Source organism: Lytechinus variegatus, chromosome 1 (assembly GCF_018143015.1).
Source record: "Lytechinus variegatus isolate NC3 chromosome 1, Lvar_3.0, whole genome shotgun sequence".
Lineage (NCBI taxonomy): Eukaryota > Metazoa > Echinodermata > Echinoidea > Temnopleuroida > Toxopneustidae > Lytechinus > Lytechinus variegatus.
The window spans coordinates 69,953,007-69,974,757 of NC_054740.1; the positions used below are offsets into that span (position 1 = coordinate 69,953,007).

The window sequence follows — 21,751 nt, forward strand, 5'->3', positions numbered from 1 at the left end:
GTATCATGCTCCCGATCCCTGATCCATTTAGGTTTTATAACTCTGTACTGTGGATCCATATCACACTTCCGCGTCCAATGTAGATGCTTCTTGAGACACATTCTCTTCCGTTTGACGCGTAGTACGTATAATTGCCCGTATCGATGCATACTTGCTATGAAGGAGAAGGGTCTGCGGAACGAGAATTATACTACACTATATGGTCACAGTGTTAACACTCTTAATATATGCATCTTTCATTTTAACTCCTTCGCAATGGAATCTGTCTTCGAGTTCGACTTCGAGATTAATTAATGACATCTAACTTTAGGCCTAGGCCTAACGTAAATTGGAAAATCATCGGCATTCAGACACAAGCTTGACCAACATCACCTCTCAGACTACCTTATTTTGTAAAGAATTGTGTGAGCAAGTATTTGGTTAGAATGACGTGATTGTTATTTTTTTTTCTTTTCACGATCGACCCTGCCCTGGTAATAATTTGACGTTAACGTGAGCGAGCTGAGAAACTGAACTGGATTCGAATTCTGCGAGACAGTATCGGTAAGTTTTAAAAAAATCACTAAATTTAGATAGTTTGGAATCAGTTGACGTCCTATTGGAAGCAAATGTTGTCTCAAAATAGTGTTTTGTTGGTGTTAAAATGTTTATAAGTACCTGGGGATATAGTAAAACAATTTCTCAGTCTCAAAATAGCATGTACCCCCATGTGGCTGTACTGCGGGTTTCGGCTTTCGCCGGCCAAGATGAACATGTCCGCCGTGTCTTCGGCATGGGCATGGCTATGCCTGTGGCTATGCTCCCGTACCTCGCATCTAGCATCATTTATTTTGGGACGCGGGGTGTGTCCATGGCCGGGCCGGGGCTTTTACTTTTCGATTGCCTCAGGCTCAGCGCAGCAGCTCAGGCTCGACATCCTGAACCTGGCTACTGTAATGCTAGACCAAGGCAAAAGCTTCGGTCTCTGTTTTGTTGGTTGTTCAGCTCAGCTGAACTTTGTTGGCTTCACTCACCAAATACAGAGACCGAAGTTCTAGCGCGATCTGTACAGGGGACTCAATGGCCATATGTTTATGTACTTAAGATCGGATAAAACGGGGAAGTGAATTTGCGCGACAGCCGAGGTAAGTCACTGTTTTTGTTCCTTTTAACTTCATTTCTCTCCGTTTTTTGGCAATTGATGCCAAGAGGGAATATAAATTTGCACTCTGGTCACTATAATTTTCGAAATTTTTATTCATTAAAGACAAAAATTGAAAAGCCCCGACGGGGGGATTTTGCATTGCAAGTCCCCTAATGGTGGCTGCACGATAGCGAGCCGTCTGTGTACGAGGAGAAATAAAAAAAAAATGTTAAAAAACTCCTCGAAACAGACGGCTGCCAGCTGTCTACTGTAATGCCTGGGTGAAACAGTGCAAAAGGCAATGCCATGGATGATGGAGGTGAAAATTAGACAAAAGCTTCTGTTAAGTACTTAAGTTTCGTCCAAGTTTTTTTCCAAATGGAATGGTAAAGAAATTTATCCACGACCACATTGTGCTGCACTCAACCCAGGTGAGATTAATGGGTACCTGGCAGGAATTTATTCCTTGAAATACTCAGTCTCAGCGCTTGAAAGGCTGTTTGAGCCGCCTGAACTGGGGTAATAATATCCAAGCCTTTGGAAGTGCATTATATATTGTTCTGTTATATGCTATTGCAAGAACCTACTAATTATTATTATTATGAAGACTGAACATTTAGTTACTTATACTTAGCTGTAGATTCCAGAATCCGGAAAGAAACATTTCTGGCATTATTCAGCTTGGTGACATGCCCCGGCACTGGCCTAGCTTTACTTAACAGTGCTCTTTCCTAAGGCTTTAGAAAGGGCGCTGTGAAGATATTGAAATATATTCGAAATATAATTCAAAATATTTTTATCACAAAATTTGTATACCCAGTTGTTGTGTTTCCGGACAAGACAGCAATTTCATTTTCAGCTTGTCTTATCTTGTCTGTCCTCCTTATGTTGCCCAAAATCAAGGTTGATGGCAAGTTGAATAAGGAAGATCAGCAAGTGAAAAATCCAACTCTCCTGCAATGTCTCAAGTCAGAGATTTAAAGGGGTACTCCAGATTGAAAATAATTTGATTTTTTTTTACACATTAAGAAAAATCAGACAAACAATACACTGAAAATTTGATCAAAATTGGACAAGGAATAAAAAAAAAGGTTATGGTATTTTAAAGATTTTCATTTTTCTGGTGAAACAGTTCTAGGCATGTCTTCATGAATATTAAGTGAGCAAACAGATGTCGTATTCCCACTTGTTCTTTTGTATTTTATTATTTGAAATTAGGTTTATTCATTTCAAGTGCATTAGATAATTTATTGCCACAACTAACTTCATTACCAGGGAGACATATTATTCACACATGTATGAAAAATAAAGAAAAAAAAGTAATTTCATGTAATAACATATAATAAAATGGAAAGTGGGGATGTGACATAATCAGCCCATCTAAAGAATATTCATGATGACTTTCATGTATCTGTTTTCACAATATAGGGGACACTTAGGTGAATAGGCTACTTTTTTTTAATTCCAATTATATCTTATTGTAAAGTAGTAAAAACGTGATTAGATGTTTCTTACTAGTTCTCATTAGTTCTAACATTTCTAATGGATAATGTTAGTCTACTCTAGTTAGTCTACTAATATTATCCATTAGAAATGTTAGAACTAATGAGCCTAATTTGCATATTAATGAGTCATAAATATTGTTTGTCAGGTGGCCTTATTTGCACCACTGATATGGGGCAAATGAGGCCGCCTTATCAAAACTTATTTTATGTTGCTTTATTCGATTCAAAATAATTCAGCTGGTTTTATACAAATACTTAACTTTAACTAGTACGGTAACAATCATATTATTAACATTTAGTTATTTATACCTCGATCACATTTGCTCTACGGCAAGTCGATAACAGCCGTTTTTAACATTTTTTGTACCAGCTACATGTATACAAAATGAATAAAACGGCTGTTTTCGACTCACCGTACGGCCGCCGTAGAGCAAATGTGACCGAGGTATTACCAAAACACCCCCATTTTAGGATTAATTCATTAATCCTATCCAATATTGTGGGATAAAAAGATTCTTGGATTGTGTTTTCTACTGTCAAAGTTATATTATTTGTAGTGGACACATACATTATTATATAATCAAGTGTTGTGATGTCTACACTGCATTTTAAAGTTTAACAGTGAGCTAAAAAGTAATAGGTGGCCTTATTTACTCCATGACCTTATTTACCCCACTCTCCCCTATTGCTAAATTTTAAAATTCAATAACATTGTTATTTGTTATCCAATTTTGATGAAATTTTCAGCATTTTGCTCTGTGAATTTCACTCTATTTATATACTAGATATTACAAATATTTTCAGCACTGAGCATCCCTTTAATATAATCCCCCATATCTGCTAATGCTTTCTCCCTTTTTTCTTCTATTTTTTGCTTGTTGATCAAGTTTTATAAGTTTATATCAGACTATATTACAAAGCACAATTTATATTAACTATTATTTTTGCTACTTAATGTGCAAATTTTGAGAAAATGTTGTTTTTATCTGCTTACAAATGTCTGGACATTGGACCTCCCATCCTAAAGCCTTTTTTATGTACCGTAGCAATGCTGTTGCTCTATACCAAGGCTCCACATTAACTTTTTTTGGTGGTGGCCCGTTCGGGCCACCAAAACCTTCAAATAATTTTTTTTGGTGGCCCATTAGTAAAGTTTGGTGGCCCGAAAAATATAAAGAAAAACATTAATTAAAAATGAATAAAACAAACTGAAATATTCTGCAGTCACTACCATGTACCACTATTCTTTGTACATCTTGTATGTAAATCGTGCTTGCTGTTATTTTACTTTGCTTATTTTGTGGTACATATAAATTGTTCTATCAATGTGAACATGAAATGATTGAAAGAGAATAAAAGAATTGTATTGTTCCCAGGTTGTGTGGACTTTTAATCTCTGTATAGACACACACTCATAATGGTAAAGTAAATAAATAGTGCATATAGCAAACTCAGATTGATTTACAAAACAATGATTTTTCCTTTCTTCCTTATTGATCGTAAAACCTAGATTATGCAGGCCCCAAATCCAGTTTATTTTCCAGCATATTATAGCAGGAGAAAATCACAGAAAATATGCTGCAGAATTAGAACAATGTATAAAAGGGGGAATAAAAAAAAAAAAATTAGAATAGTATATTGAAAAAAGAAACAAAATTGTGAAAATGAATAAGTGAAATAAGAAAAATAAAATGAAGTAAGAAAAAACAAACAGGAAAAAAAATTGAGAAAAAACAAAAGAAAATGTAAGAAAAATGAATAAGACAAAATTATCAGAAAAAATGGGGAAAATTATTATTATTATTCAGTAGAAACATGTTCTTTAATCAGGCATATTCAATGGGAAGGGGTATAAATGGTTTAATCACTGTAAAAAAAATGACAGAAAAAATAAGAAAACAAAAGTTATCTGGAAAAAACAGTGAGAAAATTCCTTCCCTATATTTGACAAAGTGATGGAAAAAATTCACATTTCATATCAATGAAATGCCTTCCCAAAGTATTTACTTCCTTAGGAGTGGTTTAAGAAGTCATTTATAAACAAGAAAGAAAGAAGCTGTCTATTCAAGACAGCTTCGAAAATAAACCAAATATCAACATACATACAAATGCACATGTGGGACTGTGATGTACTCACCTATGTGTTTTATGTGTATTAATGCATTTGGAAATCGGTCTTTTTGAGTCAAAAGAGAGGTCATAATTCCTCCTTTTAATGCTTGCAAATAATCAGGTTTCAGTAATATGGACTGTAGAAGGGCATTTCATTGGTGTAAAATGTGACTTTGACGTAGATTTTCAAAGTTCTGGGGAAGATTTCTTAGCAGTAACATTTCGCATCGCAGCTCCCTGAGTCTGAATAGTCTGCTAGCGCACAGCCAGCTGCAGTGGTTTCACGCATGCAAAGCTCAGCCAGACAGCCGGCACGGCCGGCTGATGTATGCTAGCGGTAGGCCTACATACTGTCATGACTATGCCATCTTTGTGTGTGTGTATTTGTGTGTAGATTAACAAAAAAGGCGCATGACGAATTCAATCGAATTGACTTGCAATTTGAACTGTAGAAAGTTGATAAATCGGGAGAAAAATTGCGCTACTTTGAAAATTATTGGTTGCCCGATTCGGGCCACCAAAACTTAACATTTTTTCAATAATGGTTGCCCGAGATGAATTTTTGGTGGCCCTGGGCCACCGGGCCACTGCTAATGTCGAGCCTTGTCTATACAGTCCAAAGTCTTTGGTTGGAACAACTCCTTTTATAGTCCCCATACCACTCACTCTCTTTAAAACTGTGGGGAAAATGGAAGTTCACTTAATCAGAACAAATATTGCTTTGACAAGTAGGATTTTCCACTCTACAGTGTTCTTATTGATATGATTTGAGGGCAAAAAGGCATATTACATAAATATGTAGTTGAGCTTTCAGTCTAGGCACAATTTAAGTGTTTTCACTCCTCATTGTTGCAATACTATATGTAGTATTAACAGAAGAAACAAATTTGGATCAATCTTAGTACAAGATCTATAGGTCTTGATTTCTTTATTGTGAATCTATCTTGGAAGAAAAAAAACAACACAAGGCCCTTGAGGTCATAATGTTGGATTTGCACTGAAGTTGTAATGATCATGTCTGTCAACTTAAAGTGTCTAATCTGCAATACTTTACTTACCACATAATGACAAACATACTGAATTTTATGTTATCAAGATCATTAACTCTTTTTTTTTTGCTTTTGTTTAGATATTGCAGTGATTTTTGCCTGAAAAGATGGTGTTAACACACCGTCTGCGGAAGGCACTTGTTGGGGGTGCTCTCCTTGGAGCTGGAGCGCTTACAGCCGGTTATATAGTATCAAAGAACAATGAAAAGAAATTAGCTCAGGTAAGGCAAGTGTATTGTATATCTGGATGATGATGATGATGAACAGCATTATCTTTAAAAAAAAAAACAAAGGCAACACCTCCCCAGTTACACAAGTTTGTCATATTGTCATTTAAAGTAAATTTTCACGATCTACATGTAGTAGTCAGCTCAATTAAGGCATAGTTACATATAAATCTAGAATAATCTATTCATTTTAAGGTATATTTTAACTAGATCAAGCATTCCTATTGTTTCAGCCATTATTGATTTAACTTCTAATTATTCTGAGTACTATAGTGTCCATTTCCCTTTTTTTCTTCATTCTCCCATCCTCACCTGTTTGTATATTTATCTGGTATTTTTTTACAGGGTTTTGTCTTCTTATCTTGAAATTTCTACTTTTTAGTCAATTGTTGTTTGATTTGCTTCTTTGTATGTCAGTATGATTCAAGGAATTCATTGAACTGTTGATTTTACATTTGGTAATGAAGTGGCTGATGGTTGTTACTATTCTTGATAAAAAGCAAAAGGGTACTTAAGTAATTGCCTTGAGAGTTTTGTTTAAAAAATACAGGTCACCTTTCCAACCAATTCATTGTTAAGGGTAACCTTGGAAATTTGAAGAAAAAAATGAGAATGGAACCTCTGGATTTTTCAAGCTAGTTTGATTAATTTGCTCGTCAAATTATGTAAACTCTAATTCTTGAACAATTAATCATAATATTAAGCCATTATGATATATCCACCCATGTGTAAGTAATTATGTGAACAATAGATCAATTTACATTTAACTTAGTAAAATCACTTTTTAGAACTTCAAACTATGTTTATTTTAAAATAGTTTTCAATATCCCTTGATTTAAAAAGAAAAAATGTTTTGTGTTAATTTCCAGAGTCGACAAGCTCAGGTTGTGGCAGCTGAGCTCCGAAATGTGCATTATATCTCCTCTCTACCAACCAGAGATCAGCAAATCCAATCCCTTCAGCACACACATGAATATGATGTTTTGGTGATAGGGGGTGGAGCGACCGGTTGTGGGGTTGCACTTGATGCAGTTAGCAGAGGTTAGTATTGTTCATGTGTGTATTCAGGAATTACTTGAAATAAATAAATCCCAATCTAGCTATCCTAACTCTATTGAAATGTGAGTTATTCATATGAAGAGAAAAGTATCCATAGCGTTTGTTTTGCATAGTTGAAAATTTTGATTAGTCATGCCCAGAATGTTTTGATCATTATTTTCACAGACCTTACTGTGATTATTAAAGCATAGCATGCAATGCATCAATGATCATGCATTATTTCTTATTTTTCCAGATAAGTTAGTTGAAATACAATTCTGAGTACATGTATTTTGATTAGCCTCATTTTGAAAATGATTTTAGACACATGATGTCTGACTGCTGTTTCCTCATGGAATTTTGTACAAGGGGTTATTATTGGATTATTTTTTTCAGATTTCATTCCCTGTCAAAATGAAATCAATGAATAAAGAGTATCAGAAAAATAAAGTAATTGAAGCTTATCATCTCATCTCTTGGAAAATTAACTTGTATGATCATTTGTCTACCCCCCCCCCCCAATTGTCAGTAGGAGCTCACATTAGCAGCCCAATTCTTTCTAGACACCAACATCAACATTGGGAATTAACACCAACACCGAACTTAAAGTTACCTCTGTTCACCGTTCTTAACCCATTGCCTACTGTAACCATGCTTCACCTGTAATTACAGAATTTAGTAGGCTACAGGTTAATACTTTCCTGATTTACGTTTATCCAATGCAGGTCTGAAGACAGCTCTGGTAGAGAAGTATGATTTTTCTAGTGGTACAAGCAGTCGAAGCACCAAGCTGATCCATGGAGGTGTACGCTACCTTCAGAAAGCTATTCTTGGTCTAGATTATGACCAGGTAAGTCTACTGGTTACCTTCTTGAAAAGGCACTATTAACTACAACATCTAGGTGCAGTTTTTCAATAGGCAATTGGTGTGCGATTCCCTATCACTTTTTAAATGGAATTAAAAATAAAATTGTAATTCCATTTTACAGTGTGTAAGTGTATATAACATCTTTAAAAAATGATGCAACGTAAAAAAAAATCAATAAAATGTATACACCAATGAAAATCATAATGGAAAACGGACAAACATAGTGCTTTATTTCTAGTCATGGAAAAGGGTGGTTCCGGTAGAAAGCTTACAGTAATTAGAGAATTCAGTCATTAATGGGTTAAAAGGACACTTGAGTTGAAGGTCAACCTTTTATAATGATTTATCCCTCATTATCCATGGTCCTGGGATGATGGGTGCTAGGGATGGTGTACTGGTGGAGCACCCCCCCCCCTGATTTTTTTTTGGGGGGAGGGAGGGAGGTGCTGTGTATGCTAAGCACCATAGGCAGCACCCCTGGAAATCAGGTTTTGTAGATATTTGACCAAAATCACCTTTAATTTGGAGCAAAAACCCTTTTTGGGGGGAGGGGGAACTTGTAAAGTTTTTTTGTCAAACCAGTACCCTTAAAGAATTCTATGAAATGCCTGTTATTTTCCGGTATTTTGATTAATTCCTATTGTGGTCATTTCACAGTACAAATTAGTGAAGGAGGCCTTACATGAGAGAGCAAACCTACTGGATATTGCCCCACATCTAGCTTATCCTCTCCCAATTATGCTTCCTGTTTACAAGTAAGTCTCATTTTGTATTGAAAATAATTTAACAGTTGAGTTATGTTTTTCGAAAAATAACAAGGCAATGGCATGAAGCAGTGTAGACGATCTCTTTGACTATCTTTGGTTGAATTGCTTCATTTTTTTTAATAGGATTCAGTGATTTTTGCAATACAAACTATCCCTCTAGGCCTATAATTTCAATATTTTTTCAGACAAGGCTACTTTCCTATAGGGCACATTTCTACATTTTAGCTTAATGAAAAGAAAAAAAATCAACAAAAAGGGCCCCACAAATATCCAAGCCCAAAGAATGGGCTTTAGGCTTATCGATGGGGCATCCATGGCCTCGTTGGCTTTTGATGTTCGTTGAAGTTTTTCTTAAATCATTCAACGATTATTAAAATTTCTGAAATGTACTGACATGTACCATCTCATGAATTTACATGTGGTTAATGTTATTTACTGTATGAAACATCAGTAAATGACTAGAATGTAAGTTCAATTCAAATTATGCTTGTATATATCTTGTAAGAAGAATAAGAACTACTTGCGATTTTTAAATTGTTTTCATTCAGGCATGTGTAATTTTAAGTATACTGTTTATTTTGCGTAACTGATACTTTCACACAGACTGTGGCAGCTACCGTACTACTGGGCTGGTATCAAGGCATATGATCTTGTTGCTGGAAGACAAAACTTGAGGGCTAGCTACTTCCTCTCCAAGGAAAGAGCATTAGAGAGGTTTCCCATGCTGAAACGAGACAAATTAGTCGGTGCTATTGTATATTATGATGGTGAGAGTAAAATTTGTAATAGTATCATGAAAATGAAAGTTAATGTTGTCATTTTTCAATTGTTTGCTTTCAGAGATCTTGTGAAAGCATTTCTTCTTGCAATTTGAAGTATAGTCCAAAATTAATGATAGCATAGATCTGTGTTTGTTTTTTTCTTTCAAATCTTAAAAAACAACAACCAAGGTTCCCAAAAAAGGCATAGCATTTAGAATATTACACACACATCTAAGAATCCCCCATCAGAGGTTGTTTTTCTGTCATTTTTGTAGAGGGAACCATTTATATTAGTGCATGGTTTGATGTATAGTGGTGGCAAGTTATATTAGAAATAATTAGTGGTACATGTATCAGAATCTGAAATACTCTAGTTATTCCTACCCAGAGTTTGATAAGGTGTGCTTCTTTTTTCAAATTTTACATTGTCTTCAAATTGTATCATTTTAAAGGCACCTAGCCCTTAGTAAGGTCTGAGTTCATATTCATAGTTTATGATACATTTTATTTTGTTCACAAACATTTGTACATGGTATTTTTAAAATCGTTAATAACAGGATAAGCAGATTGTCATTATGACAGACATTAGTTACATACACAACCAAAGTCATTACATTAGGAGTAGGATTTCAGTAAAAGATACATAAAAGAGACCTTAACAAGGTTTGGAGGCTTAATTCTTTTAAATCTCATAGCTTAATTTTGATCATGAAGGGCTTTGTATTTGACAGCATGATGATGTGATGTATCATTGTTTATTATTGATTATTTCAGGTCAGCACAATGATTCTAGAATGAATATAGCTTTAGCATTAACAGCAGCCAGGATGGGGGCTACATTGGCTAACCATACAGAGGTCCTTGATCTTATCAAGTTTGAAAATGATGTAGGAGAGGAGGAGGTTAGAGGGGCAAGACTAAGGGATAGAATCTCAGGTGAGTGATAGACTCAGTTGTGTCATTCTAGTAGACACTGAAGTGCTTTCAAGTGCAGTGTTGATGTTTTCAAGTGCAGTGTTATTTGTTGAAGTTTTCAAGTGCAGTGTTATTTGTTGAAGTTTTCAAGTGCAGTGTTTATGTTGGTGATTTCAAGTCCAGTGTTAATGTTGGTACTTTTAAGTGCAGTTTTATTGTTTTTTTTTCAATTGACAGTGTTATTGGTGGTGTTTTCAATGAGGCAGAACTTTCTGTTTAAAAAAAATCTGCTTCAATACAGTTGTCAAGTCTGGCCTGAGCTAAAGAATTACATGATTAATGACTACGTAATGCATGGCAAAACGTCTTTTGTGAGCCTTTATTCATTTCCTGTGCAAATTATACAATTATAATTGCATCAGGTCTCTGGTTTATCATTAATAAGGTACTCATTATTCTATCTTTTTTAATAGTTAAATGTTTTGTCGATTATGCTTGATATATTCATATGATTACAGTTGTATTCATGAAGTAACGAATTTAAATTGTATTGATGTATATGTTGCTGGTTGTTTTGTAGGTAAAGAATATAGTGTCCTGGCCAAGTGTGTGGTCAATGCTACAGGACCGTTTACAGACAGCATTAGACAGATGGCAGTTCCAGAAAGCAAGCAGATTTGTCAGCCAAGCTCGGGAGTTCATATAGTACTACCAGATTATTACAGGTAGGGTATTGCAATAATATAAAATAAAACAAAAAAATAATAATGAAGATGTAATGCATTACTGCATATTTCACATGGTATATTTTTCAAAATGCATTAATGAATATTTCATTTGTATATTTTACAAAAGTATTACTTCATTTCATGCTTGTACTCACATTTAAAACATGGTTCAATTTTATGTGTATATAACTACCAGATTATTAATACAGGAGGCGTCTTGCTCCAGGATCTTGTTATATTAACAAAAATCTATAATCAAATCTAAATTGGAAATAATGTGCTTTAATCGGGTAATGAGGTAGACCGAACTCAAAAGATCCATTGGCAAGTTCCTTTTAGTAAAAATTACCATCCATGAGCTCATTGAAAATTTTAGCAACTTTTTTTGCCTATCATGAGTCAATTGATAGTGGGTTTTTTAGCAACATTTGCAATCCATGAGTCCAATTTCTCTTATCTGATGTATATAGAGACATGCACAAATTTGTTATTGTTTTATCAAACATCTCTTAATCTATCCAATTATCATTTTAGCATTTGTTGCTGTTCTCTGGTTGTTGGATTTTATTGATTCTTTTGACTGGTCCTCAAACCATGGGTTTTATTAGGGTTAATCTGTCTCATTGAGGTTTGAATATTCATTGCTCTTCTCTGATGGGTGTGTGTTCTTGTTACTTTGTTTAGTCCTGAAGCCATGGGTCTGTTGGACCCCTCTACCAGCGATGGGCGTGTTATTTTCTTTCTTCCCTGGGAGAAATTTACCCTTGCCGGGACAACAGATAGACCTTGTGAAGTGACCCATAATCCCTCACCGTCAGAAGCAGATATCCAATTCATCTTGAAAGAAATCAAAGACTACCTCAGTAAAGATGTCACAGGTGAGATTAATATTGTCATTGGACAATTCCAAGCAGTAACAAGACACTGCCCAATATATGCTTATTTGTATCGGCAGTGTGATTCTTTGACAGCTTTCATTTCATGATTTCACAAAGTTCAGTTTATGTAACTGTACCAGGGCCCTGTCTTACAAAGAGATGCGTTTGATCCAATCAATCACAACTACGGACAGCCAGCAACGTCAACTTCTATCATGCATGTTTGTTCAAAATATTCTCTAACTGGGATGTCTATTCATGCATTCATTGTTTTCTTGAAAATTTGCTATGCTTCTCTTTGTTTACAAAGGAGATCGTGCAAATTTTCTATAGAAAAAAATTATGACACTGATGGATTTCTATAAAGTTACGATTGATTGGACTCTTTGTAAACCGGGGCCCAGATCTAGATCTATAAAGATAATAGTGATTATCAACCCTGGTTTTACACACTCATGAAATCAATGTTTTCTGTAACTACATTCATTTATCTTTAATTTCTGCAGTAAGAAGAGGAGATGTGATGGCAGCATGGAGTGGGATCAGACCTTTAGTGACGGACCCCAACTCTAAGAACACTGAATCTATCTCAAGGAATCACGTCATCGACGTCTCTCATAACAAACTCATCACAATTGCAGGTAAGAAAGAGATGTTTTACAATGTTCTCTTAGCCTCCAGAACCGCATGTGGGTGTTTCATAAAGCTGTCTGTAAGTGACAAGTGACTCTACAAACGCTGGTGATCCTTTCTTGATGTAAATTATGCGCACCCAAATGTTATTTGGTGTGGATAAAGCTGCTAAAAAATGATCACCAGTCGTTTTTAAAGTCACTCGTGAAGTACAAACAGCTTTATGAAATGCCTACTGCATCTTGCAGAAGTAGATTAACCTACATTGCTGTGATGTATGTTCTGCAAAAAAATGTATTTTCCATTTATAATAACCATTTATTAATGGAGCTGTCCCACATCAATGTGTTAGCTGGCGTATACTGATGTAAAGATGCTTGGAGGATTCCTGCATTAAAAAACATTTGTCATACTTCTGGTGAGATTCCTTATCCTATTTTTGTCACCAAATTTACTTCCTCTAACATGTGAAGTGTTTAAAACTCTCCAAAGGCACTAACATGTGCAAGTGTAGCATTGGATGCTGTCAATGAAACAATACTTGATATTTCCATTCTATTTGTTCAGGTGGTAAATGGACGACATACCGTAGCATGGCGGTGGATGCTGTTGATGCTGCGGTGGAGGCATGTGGTCTAGAACCAAGGCATAATTCACTGACCGATGGTTTGCTGTTAGAGGGCGCCCACGGCTGGACACCGACCATGTTCATCAGGCTCATTCAAGATTTTGGTCTTGAAAATGAGGTGAGACAGATGCCCATTTAGGCATTTATATCATTTGTGATGTGCACTTTGCAAGAACTGTGTACGTTTAAAATAAAACCAGTGCACATAAAGCACTCAAGGGATGTGGGAGAATTCGGTCTCTCTGACCAAGTGGTCTTTGTGACCAGGTTCTGTTGTACATGATCCAATAATAAGGGAAACAACAGATATGATCTTTTTGGACAGGTGGTAGCTAAAGCATTTTTATTATGTTTTATCTAATTGAATCATGTTATAATATATTTATAACAAATGATAAAATTAGTTGATAAGGTTTGTTGGATACACAATGTAGATAAGGTAGGCCTGAAAAGAATTTTTCATATTTGGATGTAATTTTCTTATCATTAAGCTGTTGATATTTTTGTATTTTTATAAAGTTGTATTGCACATTTATGAGTTAATCCTAACTGTATATATTGAGATTTGGAAGTCAAATTTATTCATTTTTTTCTGCTCAAAAAATATGATCAAAGTAATAATAATCAAAATATCACAAAGAATTCTGTGTATATCATGATGATATATAAACTATAGAAGAAATGAAACCGAGGTGAGCAAAAGTTACTCTGGCTAATAAGTCAATGAAGCTCATGCATTATAATCTCTTTGACAGGTTGCCCAGCATTTGTCTAATACCTATGGAGACAAGGCTGTAGAGGTAGCCCGAATGGCTAGCTTGACGGGCAAGAGATGGCCCGTTGTAGGAAGGAGACTGGTCGAAGATTTCCCTTACATTGAAGCAGAGGTAAGGCTTTACCAGGAAAACCACTCCTACATTCAATAATGGAACTTTATACGTTATAAATGATGATGGTGGTGATGTTTTACCTGATTGCTATGAATGCTTGTAAGAAAGCAATCAGAGGACCGACAGCTTAAGGTTCTCTCTGGGGGCTTGTAATTAAGATAACTGCCATACAAAAATTAATTAGTATACCAAGTGGGAAATTGAACCTGGGTTACTGAATTGTGAATCCACCGCTCTAGTAACTGAGCTATTACACCAAGTGTTTTGCATGGTGTTCTCAATAACAGTTTTATCAACCCAGATAAGGACAAGTTTAAGTCTCCTGAGGAATACTTTTAATTGTTTCACCAGAAGTTAGTTATCGCAATACAGGCATAAGTACATATATATGTTCAGGATTACAGTAATCCCGCATTAATGACACAGTATCACTACTAAACCAAACTTATCATCTGCAGGTGGTATATGCAGTGAAGGAATATGCCTGTACAGCAGTGGATGTGTTGGCTAGGAGAACCCGTCTTGCCTTTCTCAATGTTCAAGCAGCTGAAGAAGCCCTACCAAGGATCGTTGAGATCATGGCCAAACAACTAGGATGGAATAAGACTAGACAAGAGGTAAGCTAACAGTTGTTTGGATATCCTCCTCGAAAGGAGGATAGAATTTTTTTTTTGGGGGGGGTCCTTTTTTTGCCTGAATACTGCTGCTTAGTTTTTGGTGGTTTTTGCACCTAGTGGTGTTTCACAGATATAATAATAATGATAATAATCCGCTTTTATACAGCGCTTAATACATACGAACGACTTGTCTAAGCCCTTTACAGATATATTATTAGTCATTCCCGCACACAATTTGTGCACATCCTCCACTCCCTGAGGAATATGCCAGTCAGTCGCTTGTGAGGTGCACACAGTACTGGACAAGCTACAATGACTTTCACATTCGGGTACCCATTTAGCACCTGGGTCGAGAGTGGCAAAGTGTAGATTGACGCCTTGGCAAAGGATGCCAGACAGCGGTGGGATTCATACACACGATTTTCTTAAAATCACACTTTTTTTTCTTAGTTGTGTTTGGCGTGAAACCAATCACCACTTTGGTCAGATTATGTTCATTAGACATACTCTTTAGGATACCAATCAATATTCTTGTGTGTGTTGGCACTTAAACAAATCGGGTTTGATTATAATAGATGATAATTATCGTTATATTTATATAGCACTTCATACTTTGTGTTTCTAGCCGCTTTACAATGTAATTATTCCCAAGTCAATGGTCATGACCCTTTGGTTACAAGGCGAGAGTCTGAACTGCAACACCATGACACTTAACCCTTTGTAAAATGCTTTCGGCCATTTAGTATTAAGATTAAGTAAGATGCTACAATGTTGTCGTTTGTTCTACAGCTGGAGCTTGCCAATGGACGGAAATTTCTGAATGAGGAGATGGGGTACAATTGTCGAGCTGAGCTCATGACTGTACCTATCAACTTCACAGAGGGAGAGAAGGAGAAATACACCAAGCGTTTCCAGATGTTGGACAAGGAGAAGAAAGGATACATTACTCCTAATGACATGAGACAATTCTTAAAGGTACCTGGTCATCCTTAATGTGCGATTTCAAGCACAATATGCTCTGCAACTGAGCCCATATAATGATCATTTTTTTTGATGTAGATTGTAAAAGGCTGGTTATAATACAACTAAGAATTGGTATTTGCCAATGGAATCATCAAAGTGAACACAAATTGACTCAATTCTTTAGGAATTCACATGTACTGCACACAAATAAGCATGTATGGAACTACACCCATATTGTTTCAGCTCTTATCTGTATATATTTATACCCCCACCAAACAAAGTTTGAAGGAGGTATATAGGGATCAACATATGGTCAGTCGGATAAAATGACCCATTACGCAACAGAGAAAATGTTGGTAAAGTTTTTTTTTAGGAAATCTGGGGAGCGTTTCATGAAAGGACTTTTCGGACGTTTTATGTGACCAGTTATGTTTTATCTGACAGTTACTATAGTTATAGGGTTTCTCAGCCAATCAAAATCAAGGAAAGTTGTCAGATCTGACAACTTGTCGGACATACATGAAACACTCCCCCGGGTGAAATATGCAAAAGGTTGGTTATTCTGTCACTTGGTTTTATATACATTTCTTTATTCATTGACCGTTTCTTTGTTGCATTATGATAGAGTGTTGGAGATGATTTGACTGAAGATCAACTACGCAGTATGATGAATGAAGTGGATTGCAATAAGAATGGCAGGGTGGAACTCACCGAGTTTCTACAGGTACGTATCATTAGATATGAAACCCTGTCACAAAAGCAGAAAAATGAAAAGCAATAATGATAAGGAATTTGTAGAAGTGCTGTAAAAAGAAAAGTATCGAAGCACATAGAATACACCAAGACATGAACAACAAGTTTTTCAAAGAAAGATAGAGAAAGTAGATAACTTCTAACTCCCGGAAGAGTAGGGAATAATATCTTTGCCATTCAAATCATTGCATAATTCTGATTTATGGTTAAATCATTCAAAAATCATTCAAGAATTCCAAAATTAAATTGTGTAGATGATTTGAGTTTATCAATTATAAGAACAATTTATATGTAGCACTGTAACCAGAAAAGCAGAAGTGCATGATTGTGATAAGGGCTATGACTAACCTATTATCTTTGACAAAAAATATTCCTCAAAATTTGACAAGTATATTGTATAAAGTTAAAAAGTGAATGCATTAATAATAATAATTGACAACATTTATGTAGATTATTTTAAGGCTAATTCATGGAATCTTTAATTGCCTTTAACATTTTTTTCTCCTTTCATTAGCTCATGAGTGCAATAAGGACTGGAGCAATGGCCAACATTCGCCTCGAGCTGGCGCTCAACAAGTGGGAGCGTAAACTGATACCAACCTACAGGAGTGGAGGTGGAGTATAAATACAATGCTGTGATTCCTTCACCGGGTGGTGCACGGTTCATTATATCATGCCATGTTTGCTGTTTATTGACTGATGTGTAACACCTGCATTTATTTAATTTTATAAATTAATACATTTTTTTATAAATGATGAATAGAGTTGTGGCAGAGAAAATCTATGTGAGGTAGAGGTATTACTTACAATATATATACAAATTTATGATGATGGTATTTTGTGACTAATGTTATACCTTCCTCATCTTTTACTCCTCTCTCTTTCTCCCCTCTCTCTATTTTCCTAATTTTTTCTGTCTTTAACCTAATCTTGTCAGGTATGTGGATCAGCAAAATATAACATTGATTTTTCTACAACCACTTTATTTGAAATATGTTTTTTATATACAGTAGGCCTATTTATAATAAATTGAAATGTAAGGATTGTTATATGCAACTTGTGATGTATTGGATATATGCAAAATATAATAACTAGTTGTGTTTTGTGGGTCATTTATTTTGATCGGTCCTTTAACTTTCAAAACTTGTCTATTCGCACAATGGGTGGATGTTTGTCACAGTAAGTTAAGCTTCTACCTAATATACATGTAGGTAACTATGGATGCAATGAGAGAAATAAGTTCGATATTCTCCAGTGGAAAAAATTATATTTGAAATTTCGAATCGCATTGAAGATTATATTTCTTATGGCATTCTTTCATATATATATACTGTTAAAGCTAGTGTTTATGTGCTTGTTAAGTGTGACACGTACATTTTATCTTTTCTATCTTTGCCAAAATACATATTTTGATTGTTATTTTCAAACTTGACTGTTGTGATGCTAAATTTCTTTGCCTTTTGTTGATGCCCTGCCTCATTCTAAATCTAGATAGATGTAAAATACTTCAAAAGAAATTGAAAAGAAGCATGAACCTTATGAGGCTGGACCAGGATGGGGGTGGGGCTCTTGTATATTCATTACTGTTGAATTTGTTACTTACACGTTGCAGTCGATGAAAGTCTAAATTTATTCAAAAAGAAGCAAAACATTGTCATACATAAATGACTTGGGGCTGAAAACATAGTATTGAAATTCTGTTATTTGATTTTCATCTTTTATGATTGTTGGTCTTCAAAGATGAGTAAGATTCAAGAGAAAAAAAAAGGTCATACAATAAATAAAAAACTATTGAAATGCCTGTGCCCCTCCCCAGCATACAAATGCAGTTACTAAGGGTCAAGGACTTGAATGGGGGATTTCCTTACTAAAGAGCTGCTTTGAATTGCAATTCTAAAAACAAAGCAAGTTCTCAATACATGCTTGTGATTGATCGCAACTAGCAATTCAAGTTCCGTTTGAAAGCATCTCTTTCTTCTACAGGCCACTGATATCAATTTAATGAAATGCAGAATGTTCGCTCATTGTCAATGTATAAAAAGTGTATAATAATAATGATGTCTCTGTAGCACCTTTTCTTAAAAAGATACAAAGCGCATGGAAGAAATTGGAGGAAATTGTTACTTTAAAGGGGAATGAAACCTTTGGAACAAATAGGCTTGTGTAGAAACAGAAAAATCAAAGAATAAGAATAAAGAAAGTTTGAGAAAAATCGGACAAATAGTGAGAAAGTTATGAGCATTTTAATATTGTAATCACTAATGCTATGGTGATCCTCACATTGGCAATGCGACAAGGATGTGTGATGTCACTGATGAACAACTTTCCCTTTGGTGGACTATAAAATACCCTCAAAATGTCTCTTTTTGCTTTTTCTTATGATGATACAAACTCTTTATCTATGATGTATTCTTGAAAAATATGAATTACATGCCCTCATGTAAACAGAACACATGAGTTATGGATAGATGTGATTAAAGAGGCAATTCTAGTGAAATATATACTTACGTAATGGGGAGAGTTGTTCACAAGTGACATCACACATCTTTGTCGCATTACCAATTTGCTATCTCCATAGCATTAGTGATCGCAATATTCAAATGCTCATAACTTTCTCATTATTTGTCCGATTTTTCTCAAACTTTTGTTGATCTGTTTCTTTGATTTTTCTGTTTTCACACAAGCTATCTGGTTCCAATGGTTTCATTCTCCTTTAATCTTCACAAATATAGCCCATGTTTATCCTACATCAAATCTCTAGATATAATCTGTTCCTGCAAAAGTAGACCTGCGCATGCCATGAGCGAGAGTAGATTTATCAGTAATCACTTGATTATATGTGTTAGAACCTTTTATCAGTAAAAAGGGGGAATATTTTTTTATGTAATTGTGTGTATTCGTCCAATAATCATTCTATTTTTCAGTTCATTGAATTATTTGTTGTAATCTTCCTTTAAAAGTATACAGGGTATATGTGTTGTATTAATTTTAAGATTATAAATTTTTGTTGAATGAATTGATGAGTGAATGCTACACTTCTGGTTTTGTGCAGGACTATAGAAATTGTCTGGAAGTTATCATGATACTGATATTAAACCTGCATTTTAGTGTGTTATGAAAGCTGGACATTTATAATTGTACAGTTTCATCATTACAATGGAATGTAATGTAAAAGTCTAGCAACAAAGACAAAGCTCAGTCATATGAACAATTTCTTTTTCAAATGCACGTCAAGCAAGGGTTGAAAAATATGACGACTTTACTGACCTTGGGTCCGCTTTGAGATTTATGGTACCAAACATTCACTATCGGTTACATCTACAGTATATAAGGGTTAGTTGTTAAAGTAAAGCATATATTTGTAGTTATGTAATTCTGTAGACTATCCATTTGGAGTAGATTCCATTGAAAATCAACCTCAATTTTAGTCAGGGAAATGAAATTCCATTTGCAGAGATTTGAGCGTGTTTCAGAGAAGCCCGCTCAAAGTCCGCATGCTTTTTTATTGTGTTGCAGATAGATGTAATATAGTGTAGAAATAAAAGAGTGATACCAAGTCGTACAAAGTCAATCATTGATTCAGGGAAATACATATATACATTCGCATGCATGCGACTGCACTTTACCCATGTGATTGACAATTTTAAGATACATATACATTTATATCACAGGTTTGTAACAAATTTGCTTGTTTGACATTTTGTATTTTAGCATGGGACACTATTCAGTGTGTAATAATTAGTTTCTGATGGCGAGAAATGTTTCCTTTCGCCAAAAGAATTTGAGGTTATATTTTTGTCCATTACAAATTTTGTCCAACCAGATTTTGTTGAACTTTGTAAGGAAAAGTTAAGGTACATTACACAAGTCATGAAATTTTGGAATAAAAATAATAATTCAACATTTTAAACTGTCTCATGAATCCAGTGACTGAAAACAAAGAGAATATGATCTAATCTGAACAAAAAAATCCACCTTGAAAAGTTAAAAATCAGAAGAAAACTTTTTTATATATTGGTTACATTTTTTTTTGCTGATTTTATTGAAGTTATTGGGATAGTTTAGTTTTCATATGATGCTGAAATGTTAAAAAACAAGATGTATATTTAACTAGCTGCAGTAGAAATATTTGTTGTCTTTCTTCTAGTATGTAGATAGCCTTTTTGTTATTAATGTAAAGTACCATTTCAGCCTTATCCGTCTAATACATAATACATAATAGTAATACACTAATTCAATAAATGCTAATTTGGTGCATATTAAGGTTTACATAATCTGATGTCACTAATATGAAATTCAATATTTCTTGGTTCATTCAGTCGTAAACTTCTTCCTGTGAGGTTGCCGGCAAATTCTGATGCACTTTAATGGCCGGTCATTTTACTCTGCATATATTTCCTTCACCCGTGTGTAGTGGTGGAGTGGATGATATGAAAAATTTCTTAATTGCTTTGAATTCATTGGGGAGTTTTCATCGCAGATTAACTATATTGATTTCTTTTATTGAAGTCATGAACCAGTATCTATGAAACCTGTTGATTCTTATTCTGGATTTGGTTTATTTATGATATTTCTTGAAATATTTATATCTTACGTTTTGATCTTTTAAAAACTTATTGTCTTTTTCAAATATACTCATGTGATGGGTAGAGATGTGGATCTTAGATGTAACTCTTTTATATATTTCTATTGAAGAAAATAAAGGAATGTTTTTTTTTCTACGTGTGATGCTATTGTTATGCCATGCTTTTTTTGCCTCAGTACCCTCTATTGAGAGTATATAAAATATTCATATTGAATTGAATATATTGTGAAGAACCTAGTATTGCTTGGGATTTCATGTGTTATTTATAATCATCTTTTCATCTGGTGTGAATGACAGCGGTAATGGTATATTCTACATCATACATGCATTGAGTGATTTATGGTTGCGTGCTTTTGAGTTACCATCCATCTTACCACCAATCTGGTCATGTTATCACACAATGATTGCTGTACTCAAAACGCTTTTGATTATTTTCTCCCACATGAATATTTCCAGCAGAAGACGAGACATAGCAAGGTTCCCGCATGAGGTAGACAGTATTGGGATGTTCGGAAAGGAAGATAACTATATATATTCAACATAACAAACACATATTTTTGAAATCTCACATAAGTGTATCAGTCATACATAAAAGATCACTATAATTGGGTTTTGTATGTAAGTCTAGATTATCTTTTGTGGCCTTTATGATGGTTAACTAATTTTTAATTCTGTTTCAATACATGTTACATGATGAGAGTGGTTGATGAT

The 21,751-nt window shown here is 34.8% G+C and overlaps 1 protein-coding gene across 3 annotated transcripts in view; it reads left to right on the plus strand.

Annotated features, from left to right (window-relative positions):
* LOC121421384 (glycerol-3-phosphate dehydrogenase, mitochondrial-like) overlaps positions 1-21,751 on the plus strand; it is a 27,505-nt gene continuing 5,754 nt past the window's right edge. The window contains exons 1-17 of one of the 3 annotated variants that reach the window (XM_041616082.1): positions 1-543; positions 5,870-6,010; positions 6,886-7,057; positions 7,780-7,904; positions 8,580-8,677; positions 9,293-9,456; positions 10,225-10,386; positions 10,946-11,090; positions 11,778-11,971; positions 12,478-12,612; positions 13,172-13,350; positions 13,988-14,119; positions 14,581-14,739; positions 15,529-15,714; positions 16,328-16,426; positions 16,970-17,069; positions 21,497-21,530. In XM_041616082.1, the coding sequence (XP_041472016.1) occupies positions 5,897-6,010; positions 6,886-7,057; positions 7,780-7,904; positions 8,580-8,677; positions 9,293-9,456; positions 10,225-10,386; positions 10,946-11,090; positions 11,778-11,971; positions 12,478-12,612; positions 13,172-13,350; positions 13,988-14,119; positions 14,581-14,739; positions 15,529-15,714; positions 16,328-16,426; positions 16,970-17,069; positions 21,497-21,513 (2,181 nt within the window). In that variant the 5' untranslated portion in view covers positions 1-543; positions 5,870-5,896 and the 3' untranslated portion in view covers positions 21,514-21,530. The remainder of the gene's footprint in view (positions 544-5,869; positions 6,011-6,885; positions 7,058-7,779; positions 7,905-8,579; positions 8,678-9,292; positions 9,457-10,224; positions 10,387-10,945; positions 11,091-11,777; positions 11,972-12,477; positions 12,613-13,171; positions 13,351-13,987; positions 14,120-14,580; positions 14,740-15,528; positions 15,715-16,327; positions 16,427-16,969; positions 17,070-21,496; positions 21,531-21,751) is intronic. The other 2 variants (XM_041616090.1, XM_041616099.1) reach the window with 2 other exon arrangements.